The 16,780-nt window shown below is 41.6% G+C and overlaps 1 protein-coding gene across 26 annotated transcripts in view; it reads left to right on the top strand.

Annotated features, from left to right (window-relative positions):
- The window catches only part of map7d3 (MAP7 domain containing 3), a 31,514-nt gene that overhangs the window by 11,649 nt on the left and 3,085 nt on the right, over positions 1–16,780 (top strand). The window contains exons 2-20 of one of the 26 annotated variants that reach the window (XM_044204432.1): positions 129–230; positions 325–372; positions 541–621; positions 998–1,161; positions 1,469–1,580; positions 2,773–2,856; positions 3,615–3,722; positions 4,466–4,567; positions 4,987–5,085; positions 7,015–7,140; positions 9,306–9,421; positions 12,018–12,148; positions 12,277–12,497; positions 14,033–14,162; positions 14,604–14,889; positions 15,236–15,289; positions 15,390–15,465; positions 15,686–15,854; positions 16,428–16,720. In XM_044204432.1, coding sequence (XP_044060367.1) covers positions 129–230; positions 325–372; positions 541–621; positions 998–1,161; positions 1,469–1,580; positions 2,773–2,856; positions 3,615–3,722; positions 4,466–4,567; positions 4,987–5,085; positions 7,015–7,140; positions 9,306–9,421; positions 12,018–12,148; positions 12,277–12,497; positions 14,033–14,162; positions 14,604–14,889; positions 15,236–15,289; positions 15,390–15,465; positions 15,686–15,854; positions 16,428–16,720 — 2,502 coding nt within the window. Of the gene's footprint in view, positions 1–128; positions 231–324; positions 373–540; positions 622–997; positions 1,162–1,468; positions 1,581–2,772; positions 2,857–3,614; positions 3,723–4,465; positions 4,568–4,986; positions 5,086–7,014; positions 7,141–9,281; positions 9,422–12,017; positions 12,149–12,276; positions 12,498–14,032; positions 14,163–14,603; positions 14,890–15,235; positions 15,290–15,389; positions 15,466–15,685; positions 15,855–16,427; positions 16,721–16,780 lie in introns of all 26 variants that reach the window. The other 25 variants (XM_044204431.1, XM_044204449.1, XM_044204433.1 and 22 more) reach the window with 25 other exon arrangements.

Raw genomic sequence — 16,780 nt, 5'->3', positions numbered from 1 at the left:
GCTGATTTAAACTTGATTGGTTTGGAGCAATTCTGTTTCCTTAATATTATTTAATATACCTGCTTTGTCAGACATGACATGATGTGACTCGAGTTCTGTGTGTAAGGTGTGTGTTTTCCTACATACAGCTGCAGCTGCACAGGCACAAGCCGAGGAGCGGCGCAGCCTGGCAGGGAACAGTCCAGGGCCTACAACCAACACATCAGCTAAACCTCAGGGGTGTAGGCCAGGTAAATGACACCACACCTTGACACAGAAACAGATTGGTTCTCAGAGATACTGCCCTGTCACTGCTCTATTGTCTTTCATAATCTGAACCATTAGATGCAACACAATCCACTTCCACTACCCTCTCAGTGTGGCTTACTGCAGGTAAACCTTAGTCATCATCTTATTACTGTAACAGTTGACAAAGCTCATCTTGCTGCCTGATTCACAAAGCCTATATACTGCTTTGTAATCCACCCTTTTGTTTTCTGAATATGCATTGCTGCACATGTTTTACCCTTTAACCACATATACACATATATATGTTTGCAGTCATTGATGGTGCCGCACTTAGAATAGACGACCGACTGCGAGTGGCAAAAGAGAGGCGAGAGGAGGCAGACAGACAACAGGGTAAGAGGGTGATGCTAGTTTCTGTGTGAAATTATTTTAGCCAAAGCCAGCTCTAACCTCCATATGTGAAAAGCACCCTGTTAAATGCATATAGATGTATTTCTTGTTAAAACAGGAAATCATCACATTTTAGTACCAAGAATTTTCTCAATTGCAGCAATTTCACTAAAGTAATTGGTCATAAACATGATGAACATCAACCTAGGCCTTTAAATTGATATTTTAAAAAGTCCTTAATGTTCCTTATAGGCTCTTTTAATAAATGGATTATTACTTGAAGGCTGTTCACACGCATAAGAAGACAACATACTAATAAGTGACTTTTTTCTTGCACATACTAACTGTCCATGCATTCACATAATGTATGTGCGCTCAGCTTTGCGAGAGTCTCAGATCATGGAGCGGGAACGCAAAGCCAAGCTGCAAGTGGAGCGTCAGATGGAGGAGCGTCAGAAAAAGGTTGAGGAACAGCGAAGAAAGGAGGAGCAAAAACGATTGGCTGTGGAAGAAAAAAGGAAGCAGAAACAGGAAGAGGAAAAGGTAGATGAGTCTTGAGAGCCTCAGAGCAGTGGTTGTTGTTAAGTTGATTTGACTTTTGTGACTAAAATAATTCAGTTTACATAGGTTTATGTTGCAGTGTTTCCTTTTCTATATTAAAAAAAGAAAGGGGGGGGGGGATTTTGAATAAGGACAGTGTTGAGGGGACAACAGCACAGTTATCCATATATTGTAGTACGATTATGATATTCCTCAGGTCTTGTCTCCTCTGCTTCTGGTTTAGGCACAAATGTTGCTCTGCTTCAAATGACTTGCATTTTTCTCTTCCTCTGCCCCTGTTATGCTGCAGGAGCACTATGAGGCAGTGATGCGGCGGACATTGGAGCGTAGTCATCGAGTGGAGCAGAGGCAGAAAAGATGGTCCTGGGGAGGCCTGTCCTCAGACTCAGATGGACGAACAGGTAGAGGCCCTTTCTTCACCCTTTCCTTCTGCTTTTCTGTTCAATTTGACTTTCATTATTCACTTGTTAGGACACACCAAATGCTCTTCACTTTTTCAAAACAAGTGAAAGTGATCAGGTTCATAATGTGATCATGTTTCACCACAGTTTTTTTTTTTTTTTTTTTTTTTTTTTTTGCCAGCAACTGATGATAATGCCAGATGAGATTATTTGAGGTGTAGGTTAATAATTATGTTAGTTGGCCAAATTACAACACTACACTACACACTAGTTGTGTGTGGTAAAAGTGCTCTCAAGCTGGTATTGATACACGACACTCAATAAAACATGGTTATTTGGAGAAAAGCACAGTAATCTCTATCTTTTTGTTATTCAAAAATACAGAGAGGTGTCTTTTTTTTTTTACTGTGTTTCACCACAAAACCTAGCTGCTATAAGCTTGGGAGCTATGCATGAGAGTAACTTTGGCTACCATATTCACATTTGTGTTGAATCACATCCCTGGAAGTCATTTTCAGGTATTTCAGGTATTTTCAACTATAATCAGCCTTGTTAGCAGCTAGTTGGGTATCATTCAAACATTAATGCATAACATAATTTTTTAAAGCTCATCAAATTAATAGCTTCAAATCTGAACCCCCAAGCAATGAAGAGACTCCCTTTTCAGACTGAAAGTAAAGAGAGCTTTCAACAACCTAATTTAGTTAAAGCTGAAATTATAAATCAGATATTATTAGCTGTCAGCAATTCTGCAACCTCAGTTTTGTCATGCAGAAAAGCAAACTCATAAAATCCAATTTATTTACTGAAATCTGAAGAATTACATGTAAATGACAAATGTAACTGTAGTCATGCTGTCACAACCCTACATTCATGGGATATCACTTGACTCCTCTGTACAATCACTCCCACTGTTTGACACTCGGACAATAAACCACAATGTTCTGGAGGAATCTGCAAAGCATTTGTAACTTCGAAATACTTGGGTCATTTAAATTACATCATTGTTGGGGTACCAACTGAATTTAGTGCCATAATTGTAAATACTCAAGTGTATTTCATGCTTTTAGCCCCAAGCAAAGGCTGGTGGCTATGAGCCAGGTTTCACCTCCTCTCTCCTTCCTTGTATGAGGGATGTGCCTCAGCATCTTGTATTTTATCGCTCCTCTCTGAAAGCTGTCTTTTCCCACAGGAGACTCTGATGCCAGCACCTCATCTCCAGTAACTATAGTTATCTCCCCTGCCTTGCCAGAAAAGCCACCAAGGAGTCAACAAGGTTTTTTTTGTTGCTAATTTGCTCACCAATGTAGCAACACAGCATGGACTGGCACTGGCACTCCAGATAGCTTAGTTACCTACTATCCCTCCCACCCCCACCCCCACCCGCAGTTTAACTGGCAGTTTTTCCACTAACAGTTTGTTGTATGGGGTCTGTGTTCTGAATGTGCCTTGTGCTGGGTGAATAGCTGGAAGTTTAGCTTTAGGTTTTCCACTCACTCACACAGTTGAGCACTTCCAGGTCACATGGGCGACTTCGCATGGAAGCCCAATTGAATGATACACAAAAAACAGGACTTATATCACTTCTGGATTCTCTGGCACGGATCATGTCATGTTGTTGATGCTCTTCGCTTTGGAGTGGTCAAACATAAGTATCTGTTGTTTACTAACCACCATGCCTGGCTCTAAACCACAACAACTTTGTCATGGTTTCCTAAAAATGTACATTGTCATGTTAAACATGATATTTACCAGCAAATTCATACTGCATATCATGTGTTTTGCTAAATGTGCACTCAATTTGGAACACATAAGATCAATGGGTTAATGGGGATATTTTATCAGTGTATATAGTTTTTATGTATTTCTATTTTAGGTATATTAATGAAGTAACATATCACCCAGTGCATATTAGGGGTATTAGGATCTTGCAGAACCTTGTACTCCCTTGTGTGCACCCAAATGCCCTTCCCCATTGGCCAACCTCCTGTGTAAACCCCGCCTCCCTTGTCTGTCTTTCCTCCTCCCTCTTAGTGGACAAGCGCTCCACATCCACCATGAACCTGAAACAGCCACCCGAGGCTGGCATCAGCAAACGCCTATCCTCTTCCTCTGCCACCCTCATCAAATCTCCTGACCAAAGTAAGTTTCCTCTCCCCCCTCCTCCTCATTTGCTCCTCCTTCCCCTCCCTTCATTCTTGTGCCGTGTTTTAACCAACGTAGAATGTTCAAGACAGTCTATTATCACCCAGGTATATGTTTTTCAGTGATGATTAATGTACTGAGATCTGCCAGGTGTCAGACATCTTGAACAAACCCACTTTCTCTTCCAACTCTTAAGCATAGAGTGAACTCTGACCCCTGTGCTCTCCTTATCCAGGGTTTTACACTTGGGCTCACTGGAGCACTGACAGACTGGTAAAAACTGCTTTAGCTCTCTGTCTCTGATACCAGCTAATGATAAATTAGCATGGCCTCCCGATTCTGCTGCATCCATTGACTATGCACCTCTATGATGTACTGAATCAAAATTTCAGAATCAGAAGGGGTCACAAGCACCAAATTGTGATTCGTTAATAAATGTACTTGTAGTGGTATAGAAGCCTGTCACAATATTCCCCAGCATATTTTGATTCACAAGAAGTGTATTTGATTTCTGCAGAAAAAAAAATCCACACAATCAGTTGATTCAGATCTCTCCACAGCTTCTATGGGCTGCCAGTGCCATTTCTTCTTTCTGATATTGCTGATTTCTCTTGTTTAATATTTATACTTTTCCTTGCCCAGGCTTATGGATATATTCTAAAAAGGCTGAGAGACTTTTTACCATTCACAAGAGAGTGCTGTGTAAATTCACCAATGGGTGTTTCATCATTGTCTCTTAGGTGTTAGGCCGAGGAGTTCGTCTTGTAACCGGTTGCCTAGCAGTGGCAATGCTGCTCAGGCCAGTAAGGAAGACTGCAAAAAGCTTCAGGTGGAACAGACAGGTGCAAAATATCCCCTCTCCATCCCACGCTATGCTTTCATAACTAAGATGGTGTACAGTACACGATTTGCCAAACCATCATAGGTTATACAGACAGTATTTCATAAGTTCCATTATAAATTAAGCTCTGTCACAGCTATGACAACCACATAGGAAGCTGACTTTCTACATGTAAATTATTAACGTTGTAGTAGTCTGAATTAGGGGGCATCAGGTAGTATGATCAGATGGGGCAGTTATAACTCGCCTCTGTATTTAAGCATTGTCTGTTGAACTCTGACATCAGCTGCTGTCTCCAGTAGCCTGGTGACTCACATAAGGCCAAATGAAGTGCACATGACTTGTAAACTGTCTTTGGGGATTCCTTGTTCACTCCTTCCCAGTGCCTGCTTGGCTATAACTCCACTTTCATGTCCGTAGGCCGTTCCATGAAGAAGAGAAGTTCCTCCCTCACACGAGTAAGTGTGGGCCGAGCACAGACCCCTGCCAAACCTGATAAGGGGACAACGGATGATCAAGGTGGCTAGCATGAACAATCAGCAAAGAAACACCTCATGCCACTATCTGCATTGCTCAGGGCTCCCTTTTTGAATAACAAGCATGTTGCTATGATGTTAACGGCTTGCTCGTTCTGAACTTGCTCGGTTTTTAAATCCTTATCAACACTGTTGGCTACTAAGAGGTTTCGTTTTGGGGTAACATTCTCATTTGGCTCAATTCAGTGTCATAAGCCCCTGTAAATGGGTCGTTAAACTGGCCAACTCTTCTTTCTATGTATTCCTTCTTTCTGTTCCTGTTCTCTTTCAATTAAGTGTTTCTCACTGACTGCTGAATTACCCCTAGGCAGCTGCTAAGCTTCTCTACACTGTTGTTTGTCTGTGATTAACTGAGAACACTGTGCTTGTTCCATGTATGGCTTAACCTTACTGTTGTTTTAAACTACCAGATCCTGTACTGTGCCATGTTTCTCTCTTTTCTATCTATTTTAACCTTTTTTATTGTTTAAGTGTCAACCCAGGAATGGTTTTGCTGTCTGCTGTGTCTGCACTAACACAATGTATTGTTTTGTTGCCACAAAGTGTTGATTGTTTTCTCTCTCCCAAACGTCATAGCTGGATTTAAGTCGCTGGGCTTGTGCTTCAGTATGGTGTGTTTCAGTGCCATCCCACCATAGCACCCCCAGAGCAAAGAAATGACCACAGCAACTCACTGCAGTCTGTGTATTGCCATTAACCACCAATGCTTGTGTTTGACCTATAGCCATGTTAGCCTCTTTGTGCAGATGAGTTGTAAAAATGTTCCTGTTCTATATACATGTTTGTTCTGTGTGGTTAGCCTATGCAATAATACAACACAACTACCATCATTCACACACTTATAAGTTATTTAACCCCAAAGCTCCCACACACCATCCTTTTTATAACTATAACCTTATCTCAGACTAATAACCCAGACTCTTAATACCTGGGTGCCGAGCATTGAGTCGTGCTGTCGTGCTCCAGGGGCTAGCACTCAACAGCTAACAAAAAACAAGTCTGTCTGCAACAGATGTCTTTTCAGTAAGGGGCTCCGAAGGAAAGTGTGACTTTGCACTCTGCTCTTGAGGAGCTAGCGTATAGGGACATGTGGTAAAATCAACCCGTCAACATTTTAACTCTTCTGGTATGATTTCTACTTTTTAGCTTAGGTAGCAACAACGGCCTAAATGGGGAATTGTTAATTCTTCCATTTCATGGAAGCAGGAGGTCTTTGTTTCTGCTGTGAAATCAATGTCCACCATAGTGCTTAATATGCTGACTTGTTCAGTACTGACCATTGAAGTTAGCCTCCTTATTTTAATCAAATTTGGCACATGCTTCATCTTAACCATAAAAAAGTTTGCACAGCAGAAACTAAAGAACTCTTGCCTGGTCACAGTCACTTGCCCTGTCCCTTTTAGTCTTTGGTTTCTTTCACTTCTCATCTTCCTACCCAATAGTATTCCTCTGCTGTCTTTGAAGTTCACTAATGGTTTGTTTTTTTCCCATCAGCATACCTCCCTCTGCCTCGAGGAACCATTGATTTGACCTCACTGTCTACTTTGACTACTGTTTTTAACTGATCTTCAGTTAACAGACAATCAGTCTTTGGTCTGTCACAGCACTCTTCCATGGCATCCTTCCTTACTGTCTTTTATTGACTATCCTCATTTTATTGAATGTTCCTGAAAGTTAACAGGATAAAGACAGTTGGGTGTAAGAATACCATGTAAGATTATTGTGACTTAACCTTTGGTTGTTTACATTGATTCTCTCCTGTTGGTTAAATCACATGGTGACCTTTCCAAACTTAATTGACTCCCCTCTATCCCCCTTCTTTGTGTTGCCTTCATCCCCCATTCTCATCCACTCCGTCCCTCTTGGCCTTTTTGTTCTTCTCTGTTTTTTGGGTGATTTTTCGGCCATGTAGCTCGCAGGCCACCGGCCAGCACTGAGGACGGAGGGGTCCTTAGTCGCCTGCTCACCCCCACCCAGGCCTCACTAGCTAGGAGCAAGAGTGCCGCCGCCCTGTCAGCTGAAGGAACAGATGCTCCAGGTAACCTCCGCTTAGGAGACCCTGACAGAGAGGAAGGATGGCTAGACACAGAACCCTGGTCCTCCCTACTTCCCTCATTTTATCAGTAAAAAGTCAGCCCAGTTGCTCCCAGTATCACTTCACTAGATTTGAGCTCATCCGTGTGCCCTGCTGCAGACCCACATGCTTTTTGAGCAATCCTTTCAAAGTGAATGGTGGCCTCTTGGTGGTGGTGGAATTACAGAAGTCACTGCACAGCTCCCTGTGTTTAAAAGCTGCTATTGTAACAATCAGCTGTTTATGTTATGTATGTACAGTAGTTATTTGCAGCAAAGTAAACTCATGTGAGAGAGCACAGTTCCTCTGTAAACGTTGACACACACACACACACACACACACACACACACACACACACACACACACACACGGGTCTAGCTCACATGCACTCTCAGATCTGACACAATTGGCTGTTGTGTGCTGAACTGAGCTGAGCAGGGCTGACATGGCTGGGAGCATTTCTCTGCATCTCAGGAGCCTCAGAGTCCATGCTGGGAGATTTGCTCTAAGCTGCTTACCTGTTGGTTCTTGTTACGTCAGAATCAGACTGTTGTGCTATTGCATGTGTTCTGGTAGTGTGACCAGAGTGTTACTTACTCAAATACATGGGGCTGAAATAATAATTACTTGCAATAACATAGAATATATTGGCTTGAAGTCACACTAATCAAATTCAGTAGGTCCCCATTCTGGCACTAGATTTTGGGCTGGCATTTTGTATTAAAATATACTCTGAAGCCATCTAGGTGGGGTTTAGTGTCTGACTCGCATGCCTTACATTTAAGTTAACTTAAGTGAACTGCTTCTTTATGTTTTATGCTACGATAGGAGTGATCTGCAGTACATAAGGCAGCAGTTGAGAATATACATCGTCCTAGACTCAGCAAAGACAACCCGTAATGAATCTCCACAAACACTGATGAATACTGGATTTTTCTTGTTTACTGTATTTTTTTAAAGATAGAAAGAACCATACTGTAAAGCACTGACTCACTCCAAAGCTGCAACTGTATTCCCGGTGTTGGTTTCAGGATGTGGTGTTTATTGACCGGCCATTACAAACCCATTAGCGGCTATAGATCTTCTGCTAAGTATAGCCCCAGCAGAAACTTGACACATCAGCGGTAGCTCATGGCAGGGTAAATTTCATAGTCACCATAGCTGCTCAGTATGCAGTCAGAACGAATGACAAAACACATTTGTGACCACGCTTTGGCAGGGAGAGTTCTACAGGTCTCGGGATTATCATGGCTAATCCCTCAATGTGACACAGCCAGCTCATAGCCAGTGGACAACAGCATTTACTCTTTATAACTACAGGCTACACTTAAACTCAGTGCTAAGGACAGTGCCTTTCACCCATTGCCATTCCAGGTTTGTAGTAGCAGCTCAGTATCAACAGTTTGTGTGTCGAATTCTTTGGCACAAGCATTGCCTTACAATTTCTAGAGAAGTCTATGTCCTGAAGCCGCAGCATATGTTGGATTTAATGTCTGATCTGGAGTCTGGAGAGTTACAGTATGATGGCAAGAAGGACAAATTACCCTCATTTTTAGTTACTGTAAGTGAACACAACAAACAACACTATCAACATTTATTGTGCGTTTAGTGTACTAATAAATCTGTGTGATATGTGAGTGCAGTGTCAGTGCTTGTTGTACGGTGATGGTGGTAGGTTTTGTGTAGTGTGTGCTGTGCTGTGGTGCTTGGTGTTCAGGTTTGTTCATGTTGCATCCAGAGTCTTTGGCATCTTTTGTAGTGTCTGGGGTTTTTGTGAGATTGTTGCTCTCTGCTCCTCATGTCTCCAGTAATCTCCAGCCCAATCAAAGCTTCAGAAATCAAGCTGTTGCCTGCCCAAAGTGCTATATCTAACAAATCGCTTTTTTTGTGCTCTTGTCCCCTTACAAAAACACTTTCCTGCATTCTTTGAACCATCATCTGCCCTCCCTTCCTCTCTCTCTACCACTTTCCCTCTCTCTTTCCCTCCACTCTCTTCATTCTTCTCACCTACTGCTCTTTGCTGCTTTGCTGCCCAACTCGGCCGCTTATCACGCCTCCCATTGGTTGTGCTCCCCTGGCCCTGCGATGACTGTGTCCTTTACCAGAGTGTCACCTGTGTCCTCGCTCAGCCTCTGCCAGTCCCCTGCACCCACCGCGTGGACCTGTGCGCAGCCGCAGCATTGACCGACAGAAGAGCGGCATGACCACCTCTGTGTCGGCCGACGGAGCCCTCGACCCTTCAATGGTGAGAACACCTTGTGACGTTAATGCTACTAACACCACTGGCCTACAAAGAAAACTGTTCGAATGAGACATTTACAAAAAGAAGTGTATAATGTTGTTAATGTTCAACTGAAGTGAAAGCTTTCACTGCACAGTTGTGATAGTTGTGATTTCTTGATTGTCCTCCCTGTTCCCTTCTCCTTGCTGATGGAGTAACCTGGATGCAGGGCTTTAGATGGTGTCTCTAGTCTTATCCATTTTTAAACTACAGAGTAATAATAGATACATTTAAGTTAGTACATGTGTAGGCCCGTGAGAACTCTGTTATAAGGCAGTATGTCATTCCAGTTGAAGAAATAAGTTAGATACTATATATTTTCAAAAACCTGAATACAATTTTAGAGAATATCATACAGTACAATGTAATTGCTGGAAAATAACAAAGTGCAGTGTTTATATGCCTTTTAATTACCAGCAATATTGTGTTTTTATTCCCATGGGAAAGTAATTTAATTTGAATTTGACTTGCAAAATATGTACGATCTATAAAATAATTTTAGTAGTTGATTTAATTGTTGGTAGCACTGGAAGAGAGGGATACCTTTTCCAGAAGCTGCCTGGAAACCAGGATGAAGTTGAAGGAACACAGGTCTCTTAAGTAGTGACAACAACTATATGCTTTCCTACACTGAAATTAAACTGCTCAGAGAAATAAGTGGATGGCACCAAAGACTGATTTATATGCACATATCCGTCTACATTTGCCTGTCAAAGTACTTCTGCAGGATGCTCACCATAGGGAAATGTTGTTCCTCCAGCTGTTCTTTGACCTTTGTTGGTCACTCATAATATGAACTTGTTCATACATTGCTAAAATGTTATCCTACTTACTGCTTCTGATGTCTCAGATGTTCTCACTTGAAGGCCCAAAGTAGTGCCTGGTTCTCTCTCATAACCTGCCTTTTCTCCTTCTCTTCTGTAACAATGAAGGGCCTCATTGTTCTAGCATGAGACAAAGGGATCCACAGTAGCCTAATTATTGACAGATCACACCATGCAAAGCAGACCTCACCCTGACCCTGGGGCTTAATGTCAAAAGCCTTTGATTTTCCTCACCATTTCATTGTCTTCTCTCCTCTACATGCACAGATTGGTGTGGAGATAATTGAAATTCACAGCCTAACACTGTAGCATTGCGTGACACTTAAATTGTGTCTTTCAAGTCAGCCCAGTTAGGCTTCCTGCCTAGAGTGGGGATATTTCTTTTAATAAATGACCAGAAGGTATATTAGAAAACAACATTAATGGTGCAAAAATAAACTATTTAGGTTTTCTCCGAGCTTCTTTGTATCCATCCTTTGCTCATGAGAGGTTTAGTGGTTAGGTTTAGTGTTGTCATGGTAAAGTACAGGAAATGGCTGTTACTGCTGTGTGTCTCTTTGAGATGACTTCTGGACCTCTCCTTCATACAAAAACACTGTCTGTTCTATAATACTATATTGACATAAATAGGAAATGGATGTCTTGTCCCTGTTATGAAACTGTACACCAATCGCTTATTTACTCTCCTGCATTTCCTTCCTGTCATCCAAAAAGAGAGATTGTCAAGCTGTGTGACCAAAGCTAATACAATTTATTATAAGAGCAGGTCAATTTCTTACATTGATACACAAAATGAATTGTATCATGCTTACTTGCCATTCAGTACTAAAGGCTTGGGTTGGGACAGTACTGTATATTTGTGTCTGAGTGTCACATGGGTGACCTTGCTGTGCCCTCTTTTTATCATGTTTACAGTGCCAAACATAGCACATGGGCATTAAAAATAGATTTAGAATTAAAACCTGACCCATGGCCGCCTCTGCGCCAACTTTGTGTCACTGTTTGAAATGCCAGTGAAACTAAAAGAGGCAGAGGCAGACTTAATAATAGTTAAATGGTCAATTTTAATTTTAGTTACAGTTAATGTTATAATAGGCATCTGTGTTATAGTTTTCCCTTCAGGATTAACAAAAACTGTTCCAATGTAAAGATAATTCAGTTACATAGACAAGTGGTTCCCAACCTAGGTGCCGGACCCTTTTGGGGGTCCCAAGATCAACATAGGGATCACCAGATGATTAATGGGATAAATTAAAAAACATATACAGTATTTCTGCTACACAAAATTCTGTTTACTTTTTCTGACTTTTCTCAATTTTTGCCTTTTTCTTCCATCCTTTCACCTCTTTGGGACCTCTAAAATACTTTAAATGATACAATCTGAGAAGGATCTGGTTTAAGTGCTTACAATTAATGTCCACATTAAGGCCATGAGCTGTGATGAGGGGTTACAAGTAGCCCCTGCTTCATTTTAAGGAGGTACAAGCCAAAATGTTGGGAAACATAGACCAACAGGATGTAGTGAGTAATTGTTTTGGTTGTGGAGTGTGGATTGCTCTTATTTTGATGTCAGTACATCTTCTTTACATGATTTACAATAGTTTTGTTTATGACTCAGTGGTATTTAAATTAACATTGACATTTTGCAATAGGTTCAGGAGTTCTTCACATGATCCTTGTTCAGTGTTAGTCATGAATCACTTCTTCACTTCTGTCCCATCTCTGTGGAACTACAGAAGGACAAGCAGTTAACATCTCCTGGAGGGCAACGTCCCGCCTCCCCATCTACTACCCTGGGACGCAACCGTTCACCATCCCCAGCCCCCAATCCAGCCCCAAAGAGGACTCCCTCCCCAGCAGCAGCCAAGTAAGGCTACAAGCCGTCTCCAGTGCAGCTTTAGTGATATTTTACTTCAATTTTTTGGAGTTTGGATGTAGCCTTTCATTTTGATTTCATTATAAAACATAAATGGACACAACTCCAACTTTTTCCAGGCAAAGTTCCAGGACACGCCCACCCTCACCTGGTGCAATGAAACAACGTCCTCCATCCCCCCAGCCTACGTCAGCAAAACCTCCACCTATCCAGAAACCAGCTCTCACTCCAACAGGGCCCCCCACCTTGCGAAAGAGGGACTCCAAGTCCAAGGATCTGTGTCCTGTCCAGGCTGTGTCTCCACAGTCCTCTGATTCCAGCAAGACCAAAGAGAAAGATGGTAAGCAATTCTCAGTGATAATAATGCAGTCCACAATATAAATGTTTTATTGTACATCATAAAAATATATCTAACACTATAGCAGGTCTTTCATATTAGTACAATACAGGTCCATATAAAGGCAGACTTGACAACCATGGTCAGCTGACAGATTTTAATTAGTTAGTACCAATATTTGCCAAGACTGATTGTTATTCTGGCAACCAGGATGTTTGCACTGGTGCATTGAGACATACTGTCAATTTCAGGGAGGGAAGTGACCCAGCGAGACAAGCATCTTTCATTTTATCTTAACTAAATAAATATTACTGAAGTTCTTGGCCATGCAGGTCCAAACCTACTACAATGCAAAAGAATGTAAAAGGGGGAAATTAAACAGCAAGAGCTCTTGGATCCAAAAGAAATTGCACCAGGAGAGTTTGTGCATCAATACATTGTTAAATTGTGTATTAATGATTTGTTAAATTTCCACAAAAAAAGAGCTCTCTTTTTGTGATGATACCTAACTTTGTCTCTTGCATGGGAACCAGAATAATGGAGCGCTCCTTTCTTCCTTTTGAACTCCCTCTCTCTCTCTCTCTGTTATCAGCAATCCTTACAGCACCACTTTGACTTTGAGCAGAAGAAAAACTCTGAAGATAACAGATATTATCATCTGTTTTAATACACCTATTAAGTTCCAGCTGGAGTCACATCCTGTTACAGATCTGGGGTTGTTGTTGCTGCTGCCACCTCCTGGAGAGAATCATGCTCTGCAAGATAAACTAGCTTAGAAATGATTTAATACTACATGCAACCAAGCAAGGACTGTTATCCACTGTGCATTAGAAAGATGTAAAAACAAAATTATTGTAGGTGGCACAGTTTAGGTATGCACATTTTTGTTTAGGAGTGTATGAAAAGGTAAAATACTCCATCACTGTATATGTAATTTGATATCATATCAATGTCATCATGATATAGTACATTTTCTGGAAAAGTTTTTTATGGATAAAATAATCAGAGGAGTGTCTGTTTTTGATTTATCAAACAAATTAAATACATGACCTTGATACACAAATCATATAGAAATCACAATATTTCCATATAGCAGTCCTGCTCATTGATTCGCCTAATACACTCAGGTATTAAAGGAATAAATGCTATGATACAAATGGATTGGCAAAATCTTTGACGATACACATTTATTTCATCTCATGGTATGTATTATCATATTGCCCAACCCCATGTACTATATATGTATTCACACAGAGAATAATTATTCTTTCAAAGAGCACAGAAATTACCATTTGAAAGTTACACAACTCAGTATCAGGCCGCTTTCTTCTTTATTCTGCTTCTGTCTTTCTCTGACACGGCTAGCGTCCTCTACCAGTCTGGCTTTCTGTCTTCTCTGTCATCACTCATCTTCCAATCACTGCGTCCTATGAATGGCTAGATGCTGTGGCCTCAGGTCAGCACTACATTGAGAAATGGGTGACAGGGTGACATAAAGGGCTAAACGTATCTTCTATATTTGTCTTTCCACCTGCCAGACTCTAAAGCCTCGACGGGCACCAACTCTGCTGCTGAGGCTGCCAAGATCTTGGCGGAGAACCGCAGACTGATGCGAGAGCAGAAAGAGAAAGAGGAGCAGCTCAGGATACAGAAGGAGGAAGAGGAAAAGTAAGGATACTGGAATTGTTATCTCTTATTCCTGTCTCCCAAAAAAAAGATCTTTTACCATTTTGTCATCATTTTGTGTATGACAGCAATGCATCAGATATGATAACTGCAAAGTACCATCAACAACACTGTTGGAATTGCTGTAAAATTGTCCTCAAGGGAATTGTAATTGTTATTAAGTGAAACCAAAGCATGTGTTGAAAAGTATGCATTGGTTTAAAAAGTATGCATACAGTATATACATACATACATAAGAAAAATGAGAACGATCACTAGTTTCAACCAATAAAACACTGCAGGTTATATATTATGGGCATCAAAAGTACGATTAGCATTTTTTTAGCTAATGAGATGTATAGGCTAAATGAAAATTACCCCCTATATGTCCCACTTTGTCAGTATGCTTTCAAGCCATTTGCTGCCGTTTCTTTACCATCCCAGGCTGAGAAAGGAAGAAGAGAAGCGTTTAGCGGAGGAGGCTCGACTGAAACGCCTGGAGGAGGAGAAGAAGCTTGCAGAGGAGAGGAAAATTAAAGAAGAGGAAGACGCTCGCCTAGCAGAGGTGGATCGGGTGAGACTAGCAGAAGAGGAGGCAGTGAAACAGGCCGAGCTCCAGAAGGAACGTGAGGAGGCCGAGGCCAAGGCCCTGGAGGAGGCAGAGAGAGTCCGTCAGGAGAGAGACCGCATCATGCAGCAGAACCAGCAAGAACGAATGGAGAGGAAGAAGGTATGGATAGATTGATGAAGGAGAGAATCTTCTCTTTATTTGGGTCTTGCTTTATCATCCTAGACCTAGATGAGATGGTGTTTGTAAAGGACTTGAGGCTTTCATTTGACCAGCAGTACTAAAACCAAAAATTAAATAATAATAATAATAATAAAAATAATCTGGTATATTGATCACCATAAACTGTCATTTACTGCCTACTGCCTGTCTCTTCAGATAAAAATCTCTTTTAAGTGATTTAATCAATGTCCTACAAAAATAGAGAATGTTTTCTTAATGTTGCCTCAGTGTGTAGATCCCAATGAACAAATCAGTTAGTAAAATCTGCTCTGTTTTTCCATTTAAGAGAATTGAAGAGATAATGAAGAGAACAAGAAAAGGGGACCAAAATGACTTTAAGGTGAGCTCACATTCATTCAGCCCATGTGTCTCAAAGTGTTTGCGGAGGACATCATCTACACTGAGTGTATGTTAACATGATGTTTGTGTCTCCTTTATAGAGAGAGGCAGGAGATGACGATAAATACGCACAGGACAATGAAGATGAGGGGGACCAGATAAACTCTGAAACCATGAGTAAGTGTTCTCATCTAGCTTTCACATTGATGGCAGGTTCAGGATTTCAGAGTACATGATGATTTATGCATCACTGCATTTTTCACAGAGTGAAGGTGTGTCTTCCCCTCTTTGTGTTTGTTTGCATATACTTTACATAAAATGGCTTGTTTGTTCGAATTTACATAATTCTCGATGTGACTTAGGACTTGTCTCATCAATTCCTCTATTGATATCGTAGGCCAGGCAGATGACACCACTATGGAGGCTGACACAGATGAGTGTGGTCTGTCCTCTGGTGAGCTGATGGAACAGCGAGAGGAGCCCCTGGGCAGCGTGAATGGAAAACCAGAGACCGACGACAAGGAGAATAACAATGGCATAAGCACAGATGAGACTCAGGCAGTAAGGTATGACTTTAGAAAAGATAATGAAACCCACATAGAAACTGCTTAGAGTTGTACTGACGATATAGTAATTGTTAACTGCTAAACATAGTGTACTCTGAAATAAAGAACAGAAGGGGCGAAATGTATTGGGTTGTATGTGAAATCCCACACACCAGCAGCTGCACGTTAACTCTCCAGAAAAGCACCAATTTTGTTACATTCGCTGCTCCCAGGATCTTTTTTTTTTATCATTTGTCAAAATGCTACAGCACCCAGCTGTTTTAGGAAATTACTTTCCAAAAATAAAGCTACATGTTTATGACCCGTTTTTTAAGGATTTTCTTGTTTAGTAGGAAAGATTGGGCTTGCGGGTATGTGCCACGGACTGGGTGGGGAAGTTGTAAAGTATTGAGAGATGGACTAACACATTGTTGGTTTTGGCTTTTCCCTGGGATTTGTTTGTTTGTTGAAATATAAAGAATAACACCAGCCTTATCCTTGATTGGACTGGATTTCTTTCTGTCATCAAGCACTCACTTCTCCATCTCTTTCCTAACTGCCTCCCACTACCTCTTTCCCCCCTCCCCTCTCCAGTCCAGTCCCTAAGGGCCGCCTCGTCGAGGGCTCGGAGTTCCTGAATGAGCAGGACTCCGCCAAGGTCGGATTGGTCTCAGGTCTAAACGGTAAATCCAACCAGTGGAGCTTTGAGGAACTCATTGACCTCAACGTCCACTCCAAGACTCTGCCCCTCATCGAGGCAGAGGACTGTAACCAGGTCTTGATTAACTGTGACGGGACCTCAGATGGGACCAGGGTCGCCTTTGAGGACAAGGGAACCCCCGTCAACACCCTGCATTCCTCTAATCAACCCATAGAATCCCTGTCAGGTGAGGAGTCATTTACACTTATTCATCTATTGGGAATGTACACTTTTTGACCTAGTCTTC

Source organism: Siniperca chuatsi, linkage group LG8, assembly GCF_020085105.1.
Source record: "Siniperca chuatsi isolate FFG_IHB_CAS linkage group LG8, ASM2008510v1, whole genome shotgun sequence".
NCBI lineage: Eukaryota > Metazoa > Chordata > Actinopteri > Centrarchiformes > Sinipercidae > Siniperca > Siniperca chuatsi.
The sequence above is the reverse complement of the archived record's forward strand: the minus strand, read 5'-3'. Positions and strand labels throughout refer to the sequence as shown.